The sequence below is a fragment of the Salvelinus sp. IW2-2015 genome, linkage group LG22, assembly GCF_002910315.2.
Source record: "Salvelinus sp. IW2-2015 linkage group LG22, ASM291031v2, whole genome shotgun sequence".
NCBI classification, from domain to species: domain Eukaryota; kingdom Metazoa; phylum Chordata; class Actinopteri; order Salmoniformes; family Salmonidae; genus Salvelinus; species Salvelinus sp. IW2-2015.
The window spans coordinates 14,359,919-14,384,481 of record NC_036862.1 but is presented as its reverse complement, the minus strand read 5'-3'; the positions used below and the strand labels follow the sequence as shown (position 1 = coordinate 14,384,481).

Sequence of the window (24,563 nt, the reverse complement as noted above, 5' to 3'; positions counted from 1 at the left end):
TGTTTACATAATGCTTTACTCATCGCATATGTATATACTGTATTTTATTTTAGTCAATGTCACTCCGATATTGCTCYTCCTAATATTTATATATTTCTTAATTCCATTKTTTTACATTTAGATGTGTATTGTTGTGAATTGTTAGATACTACTGCACTGTTGGAGCTAGGAACACAAGCATTTCGCTACACCCGCAATAACATCTGCTAAATATGTGTATGTGAACAATAACATTTGATTTGATTCAGTATCAAAAGCTTTTGACAAGTCTGTCAGCACAATTCTTTCTATCATCTAAGGCAATTGCAATATGATTTACAACAAGCATGGTAGCCGTAGTGGTGCTATGTTTAGGTCTGAATCTGGATTGATTAACATTATAGTACAATTTACAGATAGAAAATAACGTCTCTGTTTATTGACCAATGATTCTAGTAGACAAGGGAGCCTGGAAATGGGTCGATAATTATGAAGATCACTACTATCTCCGCCCTTATGGAGAGGTAGCACAAAAGCTGCTTTCCACACTTTTGCAAAATGTCCTGATACTAAAGTTAAATAAAAAATGACCACCATTTCTTTCAAATAGGAAAGCAGCTGAGAAAATGCTGATTTTTGTCATTTTTGCAGGAGTCTAAAACTACTTGCTTAGGCGGGGAAGTAGAGGAATTAGAGGGATCACTAACAGTCTGTCATAGCGCTAAGGAAGTAGTTTGATTTGGCCTGTTTAACCGAGGTAGTGCACTTATTTCTCAATTGCCTAAATAGCTGACAATCAGCTAATGAGACAGTTTGTCTAGCCTTGGCCCAGGCTTGATTTCTTATCAAGAGGTCTGCAAGTACAGGAGAGTACCATGGGTTAGTTGTTGTTTTTTTACAAAGTCGTTTGAAAGGGTCTTGTTTATCAGCCAGAGGTAAAAATGCTTGAGGAAAATTCAAGTACCATAATAGGATCTGGTATGCAGATAGTAGAATAATTATTTAAAATCTGAATAATATAGATCATGAACGAGCGCCACAATTATACTATGGTCAGAGTTTTCCGATTTGGTGTTTGTAATGCAAGCAATAGGGCAGTGGTCACTGATATAATTAGCAAAAACACCACTAACCAAATATTTATGGGGATGGTAAGTCAGAATAAGGTCAATCAAGGTTTTTTACATTTTATCCGAGTGGGTTTCATTATCAGCTGAGTCAAGTTGAACTCAAGACCGATATTCTTAAACTGATCTGAGGCATGTGTACGGCAATCAAGATTTAGATCTCCTAAAACAACCAGATAGGGTTATAAATAATRWSWYATTATTTATAACCCTATCTGGTTGTGGCTGGGGTAGCGGTAGACTGCGTCAATAAATATATATATTTTGGGCTTATGGACACTTTTATAACCAGTAGCTCACATTTTTGGGGCCAGAAATGCTAAGAGAGCATGATGCCATAAGAAAAGATCTTACAAAAATAGCCAGCCCTCTCCCTTTTTTGATCTATCACATCTGAAAATGCTGTAGCCCGCAATGGCAACATCCTTATCCATAATCCAATTATTAGGTCTCTGAGATAACCAGAACATCAGGGCTAGTGTCATGCACCCAGACACCCAGAAAGTCCAGTTTAGACATCAGGCTTCACACATTTATATGTAACAGTCCAAGCCCTCTGTCAGATTTGAAAACAGCTGGAGGATCCATGTTGACACGAGTCAATAGAACTGGATGAGCTAGCCACAAAAGGCTTCTTGATTGGATTTAAAGTTGTGGAGCTAATAGTGGAATTTAGGTAAATATGCACAAAATAACTATTGACAATACCCGTATGGGTATGAGCACATCTAGCAAAAAGATAGCTTGATATAAAACTATTAATAGTATAGGTGACGCTAACAGTGGCTTCCTTGTGGGACTTCCACGGCGAGTGACGTTCCTCCATGGCTGGTTGGCAGGGTCAAGAATAGGAACATCCACTAAGTCATCTAGAGGCATCCTACTAATTAAATTGGATAGACGACACGGTGTCAACACTCCCACCAGGCCAGAGCAGCGTCCAGTTACTGGAGTAGAGGAGAAAGTAGGCGGATGTGGATTCCCCAGTAGCCTGTGTAAGTTCTCTACTTGTTTGCTAAGAGTAGACACATCGCCTCTGTAGTCCTCTGCTACATTGAAAGTCCGGACAGTCCACATTGTCCCAGAATAGAGAAAAATAAAACCGTTGAAACCATTCGTTAGCGACCTCCATTTGAAACTACAGACTAGCTAAGATAGGTAGGCTAACTGGGCTTACATGTCTCTCTTCTTGACAGAAATTTACTAAGTTTGCTATTAGCTACAGTGGGTTTGCACCCTGCCTCCTGAAACAAGCACAGGCTGTGAAATGYAAAATGCACAAGCAACACAAACCTGAGTCACACACCAGTATGGCAAACAGAGAGAAACGGAGGACTTGCTCACTATTTATACTGCCTACACATACACTATACGAGCGGGAGATGACCAACTTGGTTCTGTAGAAGCAAGCAGTAAATTGTGGGGCAGTGGGCCAAAACACCGGTCAAGAAGAGACAGGTGGCAGGAGCATTTGCTTACCAATGAGCAGCGTGGTGTGAAGGCGCAGCGAATGATGGGAAGTGAGATGAGTTGGTCTGTACACCATGTGACCTGGCTAGGACAAACTCTGCGCTAGTTTGAGCCTACTTCAGCTTAAATAGGTCACAATCACTCCACACCTTATCATTGTGATAGCTAATGTGTGAAGAACATTCTGACACCAAATGCCTTCCAAGCGTCACACAAGTGGGTGGGTGCAACACATTGCTGATGTGAGGGGTGAGTTACCACACATACTGTATATAAAGTTATTTTAGCACTGCGTTTTTATTATTGGTTGGATGTACCGCTTATCAGGCTTGCGTCCAATAAGAATGACAGATCTATAACATTTCCATCAGAAATGTATTGGGTAGCACACAAAGCTACATGATGGACCTTTTAACGTTGGTGTATCTTTGACTCACTTGGCACAGTCATAAAGGTCGCAGCAGTAGCAGGTCCCACTGCGTACCTTCATCTTACATGACTCCGTCAGACCCTGGCACGGCACCTGCAAGAGGTGACAGACATTCCAATCAACAGTATTGAGTGACAGGTACAGTACAGGCAGAGATTAGTCAAAGGTGATTTCCCCCTGCCAGACAGTATGTACCACACGTATTTTCTGAATTGGACGGTATAGCTGACACAGTAAGTCATATTGCTATGAGTGCAGTTGTACTTACAGAGGCATAGTAATTCTCATAGATGTAGCTGTTTCCACTCGTGTAAAACTGGCATCTTCCTGCTTTCAGAGGACGGACATCCTGGTGTGGGAAGGGAGAGAGAAAGAGACAGAGAGACATGATATCTTAATGCATGAGAGAATTGAATAGACAGCAGTTGTATAGTTTAAAGACAGCTGCAATGACTCCATCCATTTCCAGCGCACACCTTTTGAATAGCATTACCAATTACACTCCATATCGTTCTGGCATTGTAAAGTTCTCCAATAAAACAGAAGACGGATATAAAATATATATACAGTGAGTGTACAAAACTTTAGGAACACCTGCTCTTTCCATGACATAGGCTGACCATGTGAAAGCCTCTTATTGATGCCACCTGTTAAATCCACTTCAATCAGCGTAGATGAAGGGGAGGAGACTAGTTAAAGAGGTTTTTAAGCCTTGAGACAATTGAGACATGGACTGTGTGCCATTCAGAGAGTGAATGGGCAAGACTAAAGATTTAAGTGCCTTTGAAAGGTGTATGGTGGTAGGTGCCAGGCGCACCGGTTTGAGTGTGTCAAGAACTGCAACGCTGCTGGGGTTTTCCACACTCAACAGTTTCCCGTGTGTATCAAGAATGGTCTACCACCCAAAGAACCTCCAGCCAACTTGATACAACTGTGGGAAGCTTTGGAGTCAACATGGGCCAGCATCCCTGTGGAACGCTTTCGACATCTTGTAGAGTCCATGCTGCATCAGATGACCTGGCCTCCACAATCACCCGACCTCAACCCAATTGAGATGGTTTGGGATGAGCTGGACCTTAGAGTGAAGGAAAAGCAGCCAACAAGTGCTCAGCATATGTGGGAACTCCTTCAAGACTGTTGGAAAAACATTCCTCATGAAGCTGGTTGAGAGAATTCCAAGAGTGTGCAAAGCTGTGTTTAACACTTTTTTTGGTTACTACATGATTCAATATGTGTTATTTCATAGTTTTGATGTCTTCACTATTATTCTACAATGTAAAAAATAAAGACAAACCTTGGAATGAGTAGGTGCGTCCAGACTTTTGACTGGTACTGTATATGTTAAAAGCAGAAGGGGTTTTGCTAAGGCGTTGTAAACAGATAGTAGTTATGTACTACGCCGTTCAACACATACTGTAGATATGTCACGTTCTGACCTTAGTTCCTTTTTTATGTCTTTATTTTAGTTTGGTCAGGGCGTGAGTTGGGGTGGGCATTCTGTTGTTTTTCTATGTTTTGTTCTATACGTTATATTTCTATGTGTTTGGCCTAGTATGGTTCTCAATCAGAGGCAGGTGTCGATCGTTGTCTCTGATTGAGAATCATACTTAGTTAGCCTGTTTTCCCACTATGGGTTGTGGGTAGTTGTTTTCCGTTTTAGTGTTTTCACCATTCGGGACTGTTTCGGTTTTCATTTTGATTCTCTTGTTCTTTTTGTATTTTGTATTTGTTCTCATTAAAAGTTATTATGGATACGTACCATGCTGCATTTTGGTCCTCCTCTCCTTCCACCAACGAAAGCCGTTACAAGATAAGTATTTATAGCAACTAGTTGGACACTACGTTGGAACTAGTCAAGTTGACATCTGTAAGTACCGAATACATAAAAATGTAGGATCTTAATTTGATCACCCTGTTGTAGAAGAACTTTCCTGCAATGCAAGAAATGTAAAACTTGTAGTGTATTTGGGGTTTTAAAAAGGCTTCTGAGGTTTGTAATTTCCACTTTGAAATTTCAGACTTGATTTTCACTTATGAAACATTTATCAACCCCTACAAAAATGTTGATTAATTATAATCTACAAAATAATTTACATTTCCTGTTGCTGCAGGATTATCTTCCTGCTTTAGCAAACTTGCTCAAATTAAGATCCTACATCTGTACAGTGCATTGGAATGTTTCTGTGACAAAATCTAAGCATAAGCATTGATAGAACCTAGAGACYGACATCTAAGCCAGATGACTGTATGGACTTGATTTGGCCAGTTGATAATTGTGAACAGAACTATGGCCTAGTAATATTGACAGTATGAGGAAAGGCTAAACGTTTAAATGTCGATCCTTCTTTTTCACTTTAATACTAATCCCTTCCAGGGGTCAAATCCTACTTGGAATCAAAAATACAAATAAATGTCAAACGAGTGGTGTGGGGGTTGCTTACAGATCAAGACTTATTGGGAAACAGACAACCAGTGGAGTCTAGTGTCCCTATTCCAAAAGTTGTCTCATAGCATTTCATATTATTCTGTACGTAAATCCAAGAGACTTCTTTTAGTATGATGTGTTACGTTTCGTATGGTATACTTTCCGAATACACTGTATTCAGACCCCTTCACTTTTTCCACATTTTGTTTTACATTACAGCCTTACCCTAAAATGTATTAAATTGTTTTTTTTCTCTCATCAATCTACAGACAATACCCCATAATGACAAGGAAAAACAGGTTTTTAGAAATGTTTTGCAAATGTATTACAAATTTTAAAAAAACATTTACATAAGTATTCAGACTCTTTACTCAGTACTTTGTTGAAGCACTTTTGGCAGCGATTACAGCTTCGAGTCTTCTTGTGTATTATGCTACAAGCATGGCACATCTGTATTTGGGGAGTTTCTCACATTTTTCTCTGCAGATTCTGTCAGGTTGGATGGGGAGTGTTGCTGCACAGCTATTTTCAGGTCAGGGTTCAAGTCCGGGCTCTGGCTGGGCCACTCAAAGACATTCAGTTACTTGTCTCGAAGCCACTCCTGCATTGTCTTGGCTGTGTGCTTTGGGTCATTGTCCTATTGGAAGGTAAACCCTCGCCCCAGTCTGAGGTCCTGAGCACTCTGGAGCAGGTTTTCATCAAGGATCTCTCTATACTTTGCTCTGTTCATCTTTCCCTCAAACCTGACCAAATTAAATTGTATTAGTCACATGTGCCAAATACAACAGTGGAATGCTTACTTACAAGCCCATAACCAACAATGCAGTTTAAAAATAAGAATAAGAAATAAAAGTAACAAGTAATTAAAGAGCAGCATTAAAATAACAATAGTGAGACTATATACAGGGGGGCACCGGTACAGAGTCAATGTGCGGGGGCACCGGTTAGTTGAGGTAATTGAGGTAATATGTACATGTAGGTAGAGTTATTAAAGTGACTATGCATAGATGATAGCAGAGGTGTAAAAGGAGGGGGGCAATGCAAATAGTCTGGGTAGCCATGAAGGGGGAGGTGTTTAATCCCAGGGTTCTTAGCTTAGTGATGAGCTTTGAGGGCACTATGGTGTTGAACGCTGAGCTGTATTCAATGAATAGCATTCTCACATAGGTGTTCCTTTTGTCCAGGTGGGAAAGGGCAGTGTGGAGTGCAATAGAGATTGCATCATCCGTGGATCTATTGGGGCGGTATGCAAATTGGAATGGGTCTAGGGTTTCTGTGATAATAGTGTTGATGTGAGCCATGACCAGCCTTTCAAAGCACTTCATGGCTACCGACGTGAGTGCTATGGGTTGGTAGTCATTTAGACAGGTTCCCTTAGTGTTCTTGGGCACAGGGACTATGGTGGTCTGCTTGAAACATGTTGGTATTACAGACTCGGACAGGGAGAGGTTGAAAATGTCAGTGAAGACACTTGCCAGGTTGTCAGTGCATGCTCTGTCCTGTAGCTTAGCATCTGCTTCATCTGACCACTTTTTTATTGATCGAGTCACTGGTGCTTCCTGCTTTAATTTTTGCTTGTAAGCAGGAATCAGGAGGATAGAATTATGGTCAGATTTGCCAAATGGAGGGCGAGGGAGAGCTTTGTATGCATATCTGTGTGTGGAGTAAAGGTGGTCCAGAGTTTTTTTCCCTCTGGTTGCACATTTAACATGCTGATAGAAATTTGGAAAAATGGATTTAAGTTTACCTGCATTAAAGTCCCAGGCCACTAGGAGCGCCGCCTCTGCGTGAGCGTTTTCCTGTTTGCTTATGGTGGAATACAGCTCACTGAGTGCGGTCTTAGTGCCAGCCTCAGTCTGTGGTGGTATGTAGACAGCTATGAAAAATACAGATAAACTCTCCAGGTAGATAGTGTGGTCTACAGCTTATCATGAGATACTCTACCTCAGGTGAGCAAAACCTTGAGACTTCCTTAGATATCGTACACCAGCTGTTATTTACAAAAATACATAGTCCGCCGCCCCTTGTCTTACCAGACGCCGCTGTTCTATCCTGCCGATACAGCATATAACCAGCCAGCTGTATGTTGATAATGTCGTCGTTCAGCCATGACTTCGTGAAGAATAAGATATTACAATTTTGAATGTCCCGTTGGTAATTTAATCTTCCACGTAGGTCATCGATTTTGTTTTCCAAAGATTGCACGTTTGCTTGCAGAATGGAAGGCAGCGGGGGTTTATTAGATCGCCCACTAATTCTCAGAAGGACCCTTTTTCTCTGCCTTCTCTTCACGCAAATGACGGGGATCTGGGCCTGTTCCCTTTGAAAGCAGTATGTCATTCACGTCGGGCTCGTCGGACTCGTTAAAGGAAAATAATATTCTGACAGTTCGTGGTGAGTAATCGCAGTTCTGATGTCCAGAAGTTATTTTCGATCATAAGTGATGGTAGCAGCAATATTATGTACAAAATAAGTTAAAACTACACAATTGGATAGGAACACGTAAAACGTCAGCCTTCTTCTCCAGCGCCATCTTAACACTAGTCTCCCAGTCCCTGCTGCTGAAAAACATCCCCACAGCATGATGCTGCCACCACCATGCTTCACTGTAGGGATGGTGCCAGGTTTCCTCCAGACGTGGCGCTTGGCATTCAGGCCAAAGAGTTTAATCTTGGTTTCATCAGACCAGAGAACCTTGTTTCTCATGGTCTGAGAGTCTTTAGGTGCCTTTTGGCAAACTGCAAGCGGGCTGTCATGTGCCTTTTAAAGAGGTGTGGCTTCCGTCTGGCCACTGTACCATACAGGCCTGATTGGTGGAGAGCTGCAGAGATGGTTGACCTTCTGGAAGGTTCTCCCATCTCCACAGAGGAACTCTGGAGCTCTGTGGAGCATCGGGTTCTTGGTCACCTCCCTCACCAAGGCCCTTCTCCCCTGATTACTCAGTTTGGCCGGGCGGCCAGCTCTAGGAAGAGTCTTGGTGATTCCAATCTTCTTCCTTTTAAGAATGATGGAGGCCACGCTGATCTTGGGGACCTTCAATGCTGGAGAATTTTGGTACCCTTCCCCAGATCTGTGCCTTGACACAATCCTGTCTCGGAGCTCTACGGACAATTCCTTCAACCCCGTGGTTTGGTTTTTGCTCTGACATGCACTGTCAACTGGGACCATATATAGACAGCTGTGTGCCTTTCCAAATCATGTCCAACCAATTGAATTTACCACAAGTGGACTCCAATCAAGTTGTAGAAACATCTCAAGGATGATCAATGGAAAAAGTATGCACCTGAGATCAATGTCGAGTCTCATAGCAAAGGGTCTGAATACTTATGTAAAGAAGGTATTAATGTTATTTATTTTTAATACATTTGCTAAAGAAAAAACAATTGTATTTTAAATATGTCATTATGGGGTATCATGTGTAGATGAGGATTTTTTTATTTTTTTTATTCATTTTAGAATAATGCTGTAACGTAGCAAAATGTGGAAAAAGTCAAGGGGTCTGAATACTTTCTGAATTGACTGTATATTAATTTGTGGATGTCCATCATACATTTCGTATGATATGTTACGAATTCCAATTCTTATGATATGTTACGAATTACAAAACGTACAATATGTTACGAATATATGTTACGAATTCCAATTTGTTGTGGCTAACGTTAGCTAGGTGGCTAACACTAACGTTAGCTAGCTCTAGGGATTAGGTGTTAGGGTTAAGGTTAGGAGTTAGGTTGAAGGGTTAAGATTAGGGTTAAGGGTTAGTGGAAGGTTTAGCTAAAATGGATATGGTTCGGGTTAGGGGAAGGGTTAGCTAATATGCTAAATAGTTGCAAAGTAGCTATAAAGGAGTAAGTAGTTGCAAAGTTGCTAATTAGCTTTTGGGTTGCTAGACAGTCATGTTATACGCCCACACATCCACCCCGACCATCCATCCTTCTTTCATTTTTGCTTTAAGTAACCTATCTGTAATCATACCGAACATATCATACTAATTTGGGTGTCAAGGACTTCCATTTACTATTTTACGTCTAGTCTATGAGACCAGTCTGCTATACCAAAAGACTTATTTCTGTCTGCTTTTACTTTCTTGCTCACAGTTTAGAGAAAAACAGAAGAATTGCATAATTTACATAATGAATCATTGCATAGAAAAAAGCATAAGAAAACACTCACTTAGATACATAATACATGGCGTATRGTCTACCTTGTTCATTTGGGGGTATTATTGGTGCTTTGTATTTTACAATTCACTTTTGGTTTCTTTAGATTTTTTTAATAGGGCTTTGATAGAGAGGCAAACATTCCTACCTGAAGCTTTGGGATCACTGGTCTAATAAAATAACTTGCTTGCTGGGTTCCCCAGCCTTCCTCCCACTACATACTAACACAGACAAAGATGCCCTACACAATCAGACAGGCATGCAGACAGACAGACAGACAGACAGACAGACAGGCAGGCAGGCAGATATACTGTGTAGGCACAATTCTGGACCATGGGTCCTTTGCATCTTGCCATTTCCCTAGAAATGTACACATGAATATTATATTGCATTGTCAATGTGTAGCTATGCATTGTTCCACTTTGAGATTTAAATGTGTTTTAAAGTTTATTGCAAGTATTACAGTTTTGGTATATTGTGCCATTTGGCATGGCAAATGGAACATTTGATGTGAAATTTTCAGTTGGGTTAACACATTGAAATGGGAGGAGAGGATGCTCTCTCACCCAAAGGTTTCTCATGATCACACTCATCCACAGGGAGTGAGGCTCCATCAATCTGCTGTCAACATTACAGACAGGGTGGGTCAATCTCCATCCACACACATTGAAACACTCATGTATGAACACTAATATCATAGCTATTCTTACGAACACTCTCATGCATGACATCAAGATCAGAGACTGGGGAAGAGAAACTGAGATTCTACTGCCGACAGAATAAATGAGAAACAAATTAGTTTTTTTCCTCCTACTATTGCTATTTTCACTCTGAATGAGAAATACATTTGCTTTAGATTTTCATTTACGGTCACAATTGTCTTAAATACCATGTGATACAGTACGTTGAGCTGAAAGACACACATGGAGCAGCAACGTGACTCACCATGTTGAAAACGATGAAGACACCATCCACCACCAGACACAGGAAGGAGGCAATGATTCCGAAACTGAGGAAAACAATGGCCGCCACAAGCTGGAGAGAAAGGGAAAAATACATTATTCAAAAAGATGGTAACATACACACATGACTGAGCACATGCTAGTAGGACTAATGTTCAACAACAAAACTAGGAAGACAGTACACTGCGCATATCCTTCCAAGTGGGTTGTAGCAATCCCACTTGCACAGACGTCAATTCAACGTCTATTCCACGTTGGTTCAAGGTAATTTAATTGAAATGACGTGGAAACAACTTTGATTCAACCAGTGTGTGCCCAGTGGGATGTTTAAAGCTTTCAATTTCATCTGATGAAGACAGAAAACCAAATGATTGTTAGAATAAACACAGTTGGGCGCATATATAAATTAAGACATGTCAGACAAAATAGCTGAACAGATTCAACTAAATGTCACCCAGTGTTAACACAATATCCACACAGAGAGAGAGAGAGAGAGAGAGGATATGAAGAAGCTGTGGCCGCCAACAGACAATTAGAAACAGATGCGGGAAGGGGTGGGAGGGAGTTTGTGGACCTGAGGGAAGCATGCTTTGGGACGTGTTCATTACCCATTGGGAAAAAATTGGTTGCATCAATGTTGTTTCCACTTAATTTCAACAAAGAACTCAATCTGATGACGTTGGATCCACGTGGAAAACTGATTGGATTTGCAAAAAGTCATCAACGTAAGGGAATTTCATATTTTTTTACCCTAACTTTGAACTTAAATCCAATGACATGGTGGACTTCATGTTGAAGTCACATTAGATGACATCTCAACGAAATGTAACTCAAAACTAGAAGTTGAAATGATATCTGTGCCCAGTGGGTAGGCACCAAACTGAAGAAAACTGCCAGAAACAGGAAGGAACTACAGTACATTGACTTCCTAATAAGAAATACATTTTTACACAGTTGCAAAACATTTTTTAAAGTTTTCCATTACATGCCCCAATACAGGGGTTCTTGTCCGCGGAGGTACTGGAGGGGTCCGCGTCCAGATCTCAATATATACTGAACACAGTGCCTTCAGAAAGTGTTCATACCGCTTGACGTATTCCGTATTTTGTTGTGATATACATTTAATTTGAATTCAGTTTTTTTTTTTTACCCATCTACACATAATACCACATCACAAAGTGAAAATATGTTTTTAGAAATGTTTGCAAATTTATTGAAAATGAAATATCAAATTTACATATGTATTCACACCCCTGGGTCAATACTTTGTAGAAGCACCTCTGGAAGCAATTACAGCTGTGAGTCTTTCTGGGTAAGTCTATAAGAGCATTCCACATCTGGATTGTGCAATATTTGCCCATTATTCTTTTTAAAATTCTTCAAGCTTAGCTCGAAGCTCATATATGCATAGTCACTTTAACTATACATTCATGTACATACTACCTCAATTGGGCCGACCAACCAGTGCTCCCGCACATTGGCTAATTGGGCTATCTGCATTGTGTCCCGCCACCCACCAACTCCTCTTTTACGCTACTGCTACTCTCTGTTCATCATATATGCATAGTCACMTTAACCATATCTACATGTACATACTACCTCAATCAGCCTGACTAACCGGTGTCTGTATYTAGCCTCGCTACTTTTATAGCCTCACTACTGTATATAGCCTGTCTTTTTACTGTTTTATTTCTTTACTTACCCATTGTTCACCTAACACCTTTTTTGCACTATTGGTTAGAGCCTGTAAGTAAGCATTTCACTGTTGTATTCGGCGCACGTTACAACTAAACATTGATTTGAATAACCTCTGTAACTGTTTTAAAGTCCCCATTGATCTCATGGTGAAATTCCTGAGCCGTTTCGTTCCTCTTGGTAACTGTATTGATACACCATCCAAAGTGTAATTAATAACTTCACCATGCTCAAAGGGATATTCAATATCTGTTTTTTTTTMAGTGTTTAAAAAYAAATCTACCAATAGGTGCCCTTCTTTGCGAGGCATTGGAAATACTTCCTGGTCTTTGTGGTTGAATCTGTGTTTGATATTCACTGTTCGACTAAGGGACCTTACAGATAATTGTATGTGTGGGGTACAGAGATGAGGTAGTAATTCAAAAATCATTTTAAACATCATTATTGTGAGTCCATGGAACTTATTATGTGAATTGTTAAGGAAATTGTTACTCCTGAACTTATTTATGCTTGCCATAACAAAGGGGTTGAATACTTACTGACTCAAGACATTTCAGCTTTTTATTTTTCATTAATTTGTAACAATTTCGAAACCTCATAATGCCAAAGTGGAATTATGTTTGTGTGTTGGCTACTGACAAAAAAATCTAAATTTTAATCAATTTTAAATTCAGGCTGTAACACAACAAAATGTGGAAAAAGTCAAGGGGTGTAAATACATTCTGAAGGCATTGTAGTACACTACCGGTCAAAAGTTTTAGAACACCTACTCAATCAAGGGTTTTTCTTTATTTTTACTGTTTTCTACATTGTAGAATAATAGTGAAGACATCAACACATATGGAATCATGTAGTAACCAAAGAAGTGTTAAACATATCAAAATATATTTTGTATTTGAGATTCTTCAAAGTAGCCACCCTTTGCCTTGATGGCAGCTATGCAAACTCTTGGCATTCTCTCAACCAGCTTCATGAGGTAATCACCTGGAATGTGAATTGTGATTTTAATTGGAAATACTCTTGTTTTCTTATACGATTACAAGAACCGTAACAAGAGACAGAAATGAGCAGGTGAGAATAATTAGCTGACTCCTTTACTTCATATTACAACCTCACGAATGTTTACAGTTTTTCTAAATTCCAAGAAAACTGTGGTAAAAGGTATTGATAACAGAAGAACAGCTAACAAATACCCATCTGGCAATATTTTCTAAGATTCACACATTAACTAGTTTGTTTGTTTGAGTGTGTGAGTGAGTGTCTGCACTGCAGGCATTGAGATACTTTCCAAGCCAGGCACATTTTCTCATCTATGCTGAGGTCCCCTCACTTTCTCCATCTCCCCATCTTTCATCGACATAACGAGTTGCTTTATGTTTATACACTCAGTATCTGCCTCCTTTTTCACAGTGTTTTCTTCTGCTGGATAAAATGAGATGGTATGATATGGAGCAGCCCCACATGTACTCATCAATATCCTTATCCACTACACACGCACACACACGCATGCACATACACACACACACACACACACACACTCTACTCTGTCCATCTTTTCTAACGTGTTAATGATTAGTCCTGCTGTATGAGGTGGAGAGTGAACAGAACAGAGAGTACCATGGGTGTCACACCCTGATCTGTTTCACCGGTCTTTGTGATTGTCTCCACACCCCTCCAGGTGTTGCCCATCTTCCCCATTATCCCCTGTGTATTTATACCTGTGTTCTCTGTCTGGCTGTTACCAGACAAACAGACTACCAGTGTTTTTCCCTTGCTCCTGTCTTTGCTATAGTTCCTGTTTTCTTGTTTCCCAGTTTTGACCATTCCTGCCTGCCKTGACCCTGCCTGCCATCCTGTATCTTTTCCCTACCAATCTGGATTACTGACCTGGGGCCGATGAGAGCCTTTTGGACTCTACCCTGGCTTCCGAGCTGGGCATCCCCACTCAGCCCCGCTCCATTCCCATGGACGTTAGAGCACTGAACGGGCACTCTATAGGCCGGGTCACCCACAACACCACTCCCATCAACCTACTTGTGTCAGGGAACCACAACGAGGCTATCCAGTTCCTGCTCATTAAGTCTCCTCAGATTCCCGTGGTATTGGGATTCTTCTGGCTCCAGTGACACAATCCCCTAATTAACGGGTCTACTGGAGCCCGTTCTGCCACGCCCATTGCCTGAAGTCAGCACAACCTGCCCCGGGATGTCTTCCTGTGGGCTCGGGAAGTTGCCCCAGACCTCTCCGCCATTCCCGTAGAGTACCAGGACCTCCAGGACGTGTTCAACAAAGCCCGGGCCACTTCGCTTCCACCGCACCGACCTTATGACTGCGGGATTGACCTGCTCCCTAGCACGACTGTGCCCCGGGGACGACTGTACTCTCTGTCAGGACCAGAGACCAAGGCGATGGAGACCTACATGGAGGACTCCCTAGCTGTAGGATTCATCTGGGGGCCTGATAACCGGATGTTTGTTCCTGATGCCGTCCGCTCCGCTGTCCTAAAGTGGGCCCACTCATCCAGGCATGCCTGCCACCCAGGCTGCRGTCGGACCCTGGTCTTTGTGCAACAGCGCTTTTGGTGGCCTACCATAGATTGGTTTCCTAAAGCCGCCCACTTCATTCCTCTCCCCAAACTATCCTCTGCCAAAGAGATGGCCCAGCTCATGGTGCAGCACGTCTTCCGGATCCATGGACTACCAGTAGATATGGTGTCTGACCAGGATCCTTGCCATGCAGTAGTAGAGAGAACAGTCTATGACTGGGGGTCTTTGACAATTTTTAGGGCATTCCTCTGACACCGCCTGGTGTAGAGGTCCTGGATGGCAGGCAGCTTAGCCATCCTGGATGGCAGGCAGGATAGAGTTGTGGTCGGATTTACCAAATGGAGGGCGAGGGAGAGCTTTGTATGCGTCTCTGTGTGTGGAGTACAGGTGATCTAGAATTTTTTTCCCCCCACTTGCATCAAGATGTCCACCATTGTTCCTGTACCCAAGAAAGCAAAGGTAACTGAACTAAATGACTATCGCCCCGTGGCACTCACGTATGTCAATATGAAGTGCTTTAAGAGGCTAGTTAAGGATCATATCACCTCCATCTTACCTGACATCCTAGACCCACTTCAATTTGCTTACTGCCCCAATAGATCCACAGACAATGCCATCACACTGCACACTGCCCTATCCCATCTGGACAAGAGGAATACCTAATGTAAGAATGCTGTTCATTGACTATAGCTCAGCATGCAACACCATAGTACCCTCCAAGCTCATCATTAAGCTCAGGGCCCTGGGTCTGTACCCCGACCTGTGCAACTGGGTCCTGGACTTCCTGACGGGCTGCCCCAGGTGGTGAAGGTAGGAAACAACACCTCTAATACATGGGTGCAAGGGTGCATGCTCAGTCCCCTCCTGTACTCCCTGTTCACCCATAACTGCGTGGCTACGCACGCCTCCAACTCAATCATCAAGTTTGCAGACGACACACAGGTAGTAGTCCTGATTACCAACAATGATGAGACAGCCTACAGTGAGGAGGTGAGGGCCCTGGGAGAGTGGTGCCAGGAAAATAACATCTCACTTAATGTCGACAAAACAAAGGAGCTGATTGTGGACTTCAGGAAACAGCAGAGGGAGCACGCCCCTATCCACATCGACAGGACTGCAGTGGAGCAAGTGGAAAGCTTCAAGTTCCTCTGCGTACACATCACTGACGATCTGAAATGGTCCACCCACACAGAGAGGATGGTGAAGAAGGTGCAACAGCGCCTCTTCAACCTCAGGAGGATGAAGAAATTTGGCTTGGCACCTAAAACCCTCACAAACTTTTACAGATGCACAATTGAGAGCATCCTGTCGGGCTGTTGCCTGTTACGGCAACTTCACCACCCACAACCACAGGGGCAAACTACCTGCCCTCCAGGACACCTGCAGCACCTGATGTCACAGGAAGGCCAAAAAGATCATCAAGGACAACAACCGCCCGAGCCACTGCCTGTTCACACCACTGTCATCCAGAAGGCGAGGTCAGTACATGTCCCTCAAAGCTGGGACCGAGAGACTGAAAAACAGCTTCTATCTCAAGGCCATCAGACTGTTAAATAACCATCACTAGGCGGCTTCCACCCGGTTACGTAACCCTGCACCTTAGAGGCTGCTGCCCCATATATTTAGACTTGAAATCACTGGCCACTTTAATAATGGAACACTAGTCACTTTAATAATATTTACATAATTTTGCTTTACACATCTCATATGTATATACTGTATTCTATTCTACTGTATTTAGTCCATGCCACTCCAACATTGCTCATATTMATATATTCCTCAATTCCATTCTTTTACTTTTAGGTTGTGTGTATTGTGTGAATTGTTAGATATTACTACACCGTTTGAGCTAGAAACACGAGCATTTCACTACACCTGCAATACCATCTGCTAAACATGTGTATGTGTCAAATAAAATGTGATTTGATTTGATCAATACTATTATCCAATGTGTTTTAGGGGTTTTCCTTCAATGTTTTACAGGCCAGACCATATTTCTGTCTTTTACACCAAACTGAGGCTGTGACTTGGATACCACACCACTCTCTATTCTTAATCACTCCCACTCTCTTTGACAGATAAAAAAAGACAATTAACTGAAAGATGCAGTATGGAAACACACTGAAACCAAAACTCAACCCCAAGTAACCTATTTTGAAACTACTCCTTTGGTCATTAGCCCTGTGAATACTGTGCATCAGGGGCGAGCAACAGCCATGGGGTGTGCATTGTTTTTTTAACAAATGGTCCACTATCAGCTAAATCAGTTGTTAAAGTGTTGGGCTGGGAAAAAAAGCCTGCATACAGCCTGGAGTTACCCAAATCCATCTCTGCTGTGCATGGCTGCAACTATAACCAAGAGGATGAGAGCGAGAGATGGATCAGGCAAGAACATGATGAGATAAGCTGGGGAATAGAGAGAGACCATTCAGAAGGAAGGACAGTACAAATGTGACAAATGATTGAGAAGTAGTATTATGTACCAGCTGTTTTCGGTTTTCCTCCAGGCAGAGTCCAAGAACACCCAGGAAGGATCCAAACYCCAACTGCAGAGATCAAATAGAACAGCCACTGTTAGAGAGATGCCAGAGGTTGGCTCTTACTGTAGAGAACTTTATGCACTATTAAAAGTCATATAACCGATGTTATTGTTATGGAAAGATTATTCCCTGGTGGACTACTACTACTACAGAATTGGGAGCATCAATGAGCTGTGCAGTTGAATCACTCCACTAATGTTACCCCCAAATCAGAATAGAGTTGCGGTAATCCAGCAGAAGAAATGCTAAGGTTTAAAACGTGGACATAATAGAAAATGTACCTGCTAACAACATGGCTGTGTCTTATCCATGTCAATTTAATAATACAATTTATAGAGGTGGATAGAGGGCACACTTGCCACAAAGCCTGTTTTAGCATGGGCAGCGCCATTGGAGATTTTCTAAATTTTCGAATAGTCAATTGGGTGGGGACTTCCTATTGGTTGAGAAAAAGAAATGGACTACTTTAAAAACATAAGAATCAATAGCGCTTACTATGATTTCACAGAATCGTGGACTCTCTTTCCAACTCTATGATGCCACTACAAAACAGAATCAAACTTTAATTCAATATTCTCTATCTTAAATTTYGTAATCTCTTGTGGACAGTTCTACGTAAAAATAACTGGTACGGAAAGGAATGGGATGTGTGGGATAACGAGCCGCAGTAGTTCCAGTGTTTGGGTTTTTCGGCATTGGTTATTTGGACAAATGACAACTTCGTAGTTGTTAGCATATTTTGAATTTCCGAAGGGAAGGGCACATTCGGACCATAACTTGCAAAGAGAGAAGGTGGAGCACCTCGTTCTACCATCTCTTGATCCAATTTGTTAATACGTATGGACCCATAACTTATCGAGCAGCTGACCAATTYCACAAGATTTTAGTTCTGCGCCAACCGAGATTATACACTTAGAAATGATRGGTCTTCAAATGTGTATAAAATCTACTGGAAAGATTTATTGACTGTGGTGTGAATAACAGCTGAAATATATGTTGTTTGTCTGTCATGTGCTATAATAAGATGAAGGTTTGTTCAACAATATGAATGATGACAGCTCTCACGACATTTATGAGATTTTAATTGTCATGATTTGGAAGACATCTTGTTTTGTGGACAAAGACTCACAAACCACAGTTTCCCTATCCATCAATAATAGCCCTGCCTTCTTGGCATTGCAACTTCTTTATTCTTAAGGTATGTGTAGTTTTTTTTGACAAAGAGAATATTTGAGAAAATATGGTTATTGTTAATAGTTAATTTATATGTATAGTGAGTCATTTTCACTAAAATGGCAGATTAACATAATGGTGATGATGATGGTTTTAATAATAATGAGGATGATGATAATGATAATGATGAAGATGTACTTACAATGACTCCAGAGGCATATCCAGTGATGCTGAGGCTCTCTGTGCGAGTGGTGGTGTAGATCCCCAGAATGACCAGGACCAGGGACAGACAGAGCATGCCCAGTACCAGCCATATCGCCATCCTGTTCCTCCTCTTCATCAGCTCTAAACCCACAGATGCATATTCAGTCACAATACTATTTCCCTGTACAATGTATACTTAGCCCAGGTGGATGAAAGAAGGGTTAACACTTGGGGCCCCTCAAAGTTTTGTCCTCAGAATCCACATTGGCCCCACATGTGATTGCCATGTTGGGCTTTATGTGGGCTCATGTAGGGCTTCATAACCACATGTGGGGCCAAAGTGGATACTGAGGACAAAACGTTGTGGGTCCCTGACTCCCTGTTGGGTTTCCCTCATGGGGCCTGTGGAACAGCCCTTCATTAACCCATATGGGCCCCACGTGGAAATGTTGGCTGGGACCATTTATGATTAAAAAAAATTTTTTTTTAAGTGACATGTTTTTACTGAACTCTGGCACAGAGGGAGCAGATATGCTCCAGTGCATGATTTACTATTTTCAAAAATAATAAGGATTATTCATATGATGGTAATGACTACATTTAAGATGTATTAAGGGCTCATTTGTTGTGCGGAATTGTAATACTGAAAGGACAGTATAGAGAACACATATGAAAAACCCTCAGACAGAGAATAACTCCACATCTGCAAAACAGCTTTACCAAGTTTGCAAATTGATAATTAGACAGTATAATAACCATAATGGGCCGAATTCTAATTTGCGATCAGTGCATGTAAAAATCTCCCATCGAGATCAGTACATGAGTTACACGTCAGTCAGCGTTCTTTCAATTGGCAGGTCTCAAATTAGAATAAGGTCCAATGCAGAAAATCCTAGTAAATCTTAAAAAATACAGTTAAACCTGCAAATAAATGTAATATATTTCTTTCTTTAATTAATGATTAGGCTAAACTACTTTGGAGATTATAGGTTATGGCAAAAAGCTGTACAAATAATGTTTTTAAATAAGCATATAACTTGTATAGCCTTCATGTATACAGACAAAAATAACTTGCATTTTACTTGCCCAAAACGAAATCCTTTCAACTAAGCTATTTATGTGATGCTGTCATAATTTACAAAGCATAATATGGTAAAACAGTAGGCCTAATTCAAACAGTAGCCTAATTCAAATACAGTAGCCCACACTAATTCACAGTATAGTCTAAACAGCCGAATAAACACGCATTGAATGATTGAACTCCATAGCCCACCTGCTTGACTGAGAGGGGGCTTCTCCCGATCCTCTGCGTCCCGAATGGCCCCGTTTGTCATGCTACCCAAACGGATGCTCCACGAAGTATAATATCCACAATATCCCTGAGTGAGCCAAGGGGCTGCGTCGGCTGTGCTGATTTCAGAACACCTCCGTACTGTCTGTTGCGCATGGAGCTCTTCAAAGGTTTTATAAGAGCACTGCGCGCACGGTTGGCAAACGTGTTCCCCAAATAAGCACGCATAAGATCCCTTTTCTAGTAGCCTACAACTGCGAGGATGCACTGCTCCCTTATTACAAAAGGACTAGCCTAATAATAGGCGTTTTCTTCTTAAGTCACTGAATCTTACCGTGAATGCTTTTCTTGTTTATTCAGTTGGCCGGTTAAAAAAAAKAAACGCCAATTTTATGAGAAATTGTATAGGCTACTTTTACAATCCTACAGTACTATACCTTGAGATGTTTAACTAAAATTAAGAATAACCTACATGTGTTTTAGAGTATGCTCTCTGTGAGAGCCAGAAATCTTGCTTGTTTGTAGGTGACCAAATACTTATTTMCCACCATAATTTGCAAATAAATTCATTAAAAATCCTACAATGTGATTTTCTGGATATTTTTTTCTCATTTTGTCTGTCATAGTTGAAGTGTACCTATGATGAAAATTACAGGCCTCATCTTTTTTAGTGGGAGAACTTGCACAAGTGCCTAATGAATTTATTTAAATTGACTGATTTCCTCATATGAACTGTAACTCAGTCCAATCTTTGAAATTGTTGCATGTTGCGTTAATGTTTTTGTTTAGTATAAAATCACTTTTTTTTGCAGGAGACAACACATATACGAAATGAATGACGTTGTGCACAATTGTGTACATTGTCGGGGACCTGTTTTAGCTCGTGGGCGCTAATTTCTAAACCACTGGCTGAAATTTGACAAAACCTTTATAATACATCTTTATGTTAGGGAGAGAGGCTTCACTACAGGAACTGTCTGTCACACCCAATGAATAGTATTCCCTCTCAACAGGTTGCAGTGAAAGGTTGCAGGTGTTTCTTCTTCGTTTGTCCACTTAATGCTACTTTTTTTCTGCTCTGGTTGTACTCTGTTGGTTATGTAATTTTTTCTTCAATAGACAAATAGCATGCAAATATATCCCATGACAGAGAGGTTTGTTGTAAACAGTGCTCATGTGTTCTGGGGAGTTTTGAAGCCGCTGCATCCTGTTCCCTGCCCCTCCTCCGGAAAGCAGCGGGATCATCCTTAAATCCTCCGGAATCCTGTCCAAACAAACCAACCCAGGTCTTTTTGGCTGTTCCTCCTTTTCCTCATCTGGAGAAATCCAGAGGAACAAAACAACAGCATCATTCAGGGTCTTGCCTGAAGACCTTAACTGCATCATTTTTATTTCCCCCCTTCATCCTTCCACCCCGCTCTGCAATCATCTGCATCTCCACACTAGGTGCACTCCTCTGTGCTCCAAGAACACTAAAACCAATTTACCTCCACTTCACTCTAGTGTTCTTACTTTCTAGTGTTCTTATACTTTTTTCTTCCAACAGCAGGAGATTAAGCGTTCACAGGGCACTCATAGCATGCTCTGCAAATGGCCCCTATTCCCAGAGCATTTCTCCAATGTGTTATTTCTTATGGCCCCAGCTGCAGCACATGGATAGAATCTGCACACTTATATCAATCTAATGCTTCTGCTGCAGGCACGTGCACAGACAGGGCTCTACCTGTGCAGAGCACATTCCCCTTTGCCCTTCCAGTGTCCTTTTTGGTGGTGGTATAATTTCACCAAAAATGTATGTCTTTTAAAAAAATGAAACAGTTGTCGTTAAATTCTCATCCATGCTACAGAACCAAAAAGTTGAGTGTCTTGATTGTTGACCAATGACCAGTCATCAGTATTGGGTGCACATATCCAGATTAGTGACCAGAAATAACTTGTTCACCTGCCAAAAACCGAGGAGGCATACGTTTGTCATCGTTACCTGGCGATTTGATTGATCATTTTAATTCTCCAGATAGGCCTAGTTTGGGTGGCTACTGGCTATATGTCGAACGATAAGCAGCTGTAACATCCCACTGCCTTTAATATTATGGGATGAAGATATTTGGGCAAAGTTATCACGATATGTATGAGGAATAACAGGGCTACTCAGCTGGTAATGAGCACTCTGCAGGCAGGCTGCCCTCCAAAGTGATGGCGCGGTGCAGACAGAACATGCTTTCAATCCAATCCTGCAACCTCCACTAACAGTTGGCCATATTATTTTGTTTGTTCTGGACTCCAGAGAAGTGACATGATAGGCCTACACTGAGCACACAAAACATTAAGAACACCTGCTCTTTCCATGACCAGGTGAATCCAGGTGAAAGCTATGATCCCTTATTGATGTCACTTGTTAAATCCACTTCAATCAGTGTAGATGAAGGGGAGGAGACAGGTTAAAGAAGGATGTTTAAGCCTTGAGACAATTGAGACATGGATTGGGTATGTTTGTCATTCAGAGGGTGAAATGGGCAAGGCAAAAAATGTAAGGGCCTTTAAATGGGGTATGGTAGTAGGTGCCAGGCGCACCAGTTTGTGTCAAGAACTGCAACGCTGCTGGGTTTTTCCACACTCAACCGTTTTCTTTGTGTATCAAGAATGGTCCACCACCCAAAGGACATCCAGCCGACTTCACACAACTGTGGGAAGCATTGGAGTCAACATGTCACGCCCTAGCCTTAGTTATCTTTGTTTTCTGTATTYTTTTAGTTAGGTCAGGGTGTGACATGGGGGATGTTTGTGTGTATTTGTCTCATATTGGGTGGTTGTATTGTATTAGGGGGTTTTGGTAGAGTTTATGGGGTTGTGTTCAGTGTAGGTGTCTAGGTATGTCTATGGTTGCCTGAGTGGTTCTCAATCAGAGACAGCTGTCTTTCATTGTCTCTGATTGGGAGCCATATTTAAGCAGAGCCATAGCATTAGGCTGTTGTGGGTAATTGTCTATGTCTAAACGTTAGTAGCTTGTGTGTGCACTTTCGTTTGTAGCTTCACGGTTGTTTTGTTTAGTTTGTAGTATTTCGTTTCGTGTTCATCTTCTTCTTTAATAAATAGAGGATGTATTTATATCACGCTGCGCCTTGGTCCACTCTTTCACCTCAAGACGATCGTGACAGAATTACCCACCATACCAGGACCAAGCAGCGTGATACAAGGCAGCAGCAGCGATCGCAGGACTATGGAATTGGGAGGAAATATTAGACGGCGGAGGACCCTGGCACAACCAGGGGAATATCGCCACCCCACAGGCAGAGCTGGAGCAGCGAAAGCATTGAGGCGCCGGTATGAGGAGCTAGCACGGCAGAGCGGCTGGAAACCCCAAAAATGTCTTGGGGGGGGTCTCTCGGGGAGTGTAGCTGGGTCAAGTAGCGAGACTTGATCCAGCTCCCCGTGCTTACTGTGAGGAGCCGAAGATGGAACCAGAGCCAGTCGAGGTGGAATTGGAGGTGAGTAAGGGGAGTGAAGCTGAGACTGTGGATGAATTAATGGGAAATTGGAGGAGAGCGAAATGAGGATTTGCTGGTGTGGAGCATAAAGCACCGCATCCGCTTGAAGGAGCGTGTGCGGATTTGATGCCACCTGAGTCAGCTCTCCATACTCGTCCTGAGGTGCGTGCTAGCAGTCTGGTGAAGACTGTGCCTCCACCACGCACCAAGCCTCCTGTACGTCTCCAGAGCCCTGTACGCACTGTTCCTTCTCCCCGCACTCGCCCTGAGGTCGCCCTCAGCCCAGTACCACCAGTGCCTACACCACGCACCAGGCTTCCAGTGCGTTTCCAGAGCCCTGTTCCTCCTCCACGTACTCCTCGCCTATGGTGCGTGTCTCCAGCCCGGTACCACCAGTTCCGACACCACGCACCAAGCCTCCTGTGCGTCTCCAGAGTCCTGTGCGTCCTGTTGCTGCTCCCCGCACTAGCCTTGAGTGTGTGTCCTTAGCCCGGTACCTCCAGTTCCGGTACCACGCACCAGGCCTACTGTGCGCCTCAGCCGGCCAGAGGTCTGCCGTCTGCCCGCCCAGCGCTATCTGAGCTGCCTGCCTGCCCGCCAGCGCCGTCTGAGCTGCCTGCCTCGCGCCGCTAGCGCCTGCCCGCCCAGCGCCGTCTGAGCTGCCTGCCGTGCCCGCCCAGCGCCGTCTGAGCTGCCTGCCTGCCCGCCCAGCGCCGTCTGAGCTGCCTGCCTGCCCGCCCAGCGCCGTCTGAGCTGCCTGCCTGCCCGCCCAGCGCCGTCTGAGCTGCCTGCCGCCGCACGCGTCTGAGCTGCCTGCCTGCCCGCCCAGCGCCGTCTGAGCCGCAGCGCCGTCTGCCCCGCCGTCTGAGCCGCCCAGCGCCGCCGTCTGAGCGCCACGCCGTCTGACGGCGCCCAGCGCCGCTTGAGCCGCCCCGCGCCCAGCGCGTCTGAGGCGCCCGCTGCCAGCGCCGTCTGAGCCGCCCGCCTGCCCAGCGCCGTCTGAGCCGCCGCCTGCCCTGAGCCGCCAGACCGCCGCCTGCCCTGAGCCCCAGAGCGCCCGCCTGCCTGAGCCGCCA

The 24,563-nt window shown here is 42.9% G+C and overlaps 1 protein-coding gene across 2 annotated transcripts in view; it reads right to left on the bottom strand.

Annotated features, from left to right (window-relative positions):
* The window catches only part of LOC111949352 (transmembrane protein 255B-like), a 34,245-nt gene extending 13,897 nt beyond the window's left edge, over positions 1-20,348 (bottom strand). Inside the window, exons 1-6 of one of the 2 annotated variants that reach the window (XM_023966448.3) lie at positions 19,985-20,348; positions 18,710-18,852; positions 17,278-17,340; positions 10,537-10,626; positions 3,275-3,355; positions 3,014-3,099 (exon numbers count right to left, since the gene is read on the bottom strand). In XM_023966448.3, coding sequence (XP_023822216.2) covers positions 3,014-3,099; positions 3,275-3,355; positions 10,537-10,626; positions 17,278-17,340; positions 18,710-18,852; positions 19,985-20,045 — 524 coding nt within the window. In that variant the 5' untranslated portion in view covers positions 20,046-20,348. The remainder of the gene's footprint in view (positions 1-3,013; positions 3,100-3,274; positions 3,356-10,536; positions 10,627-17,277; positions 17,341-18,709; positions 18,853-19,984) is intronic. The other variant, XM_070434059.1, reaches the window with a different exon arrangement.
* Positions 20,349-24,563: the final 4,215 nt, after the last annotated feature.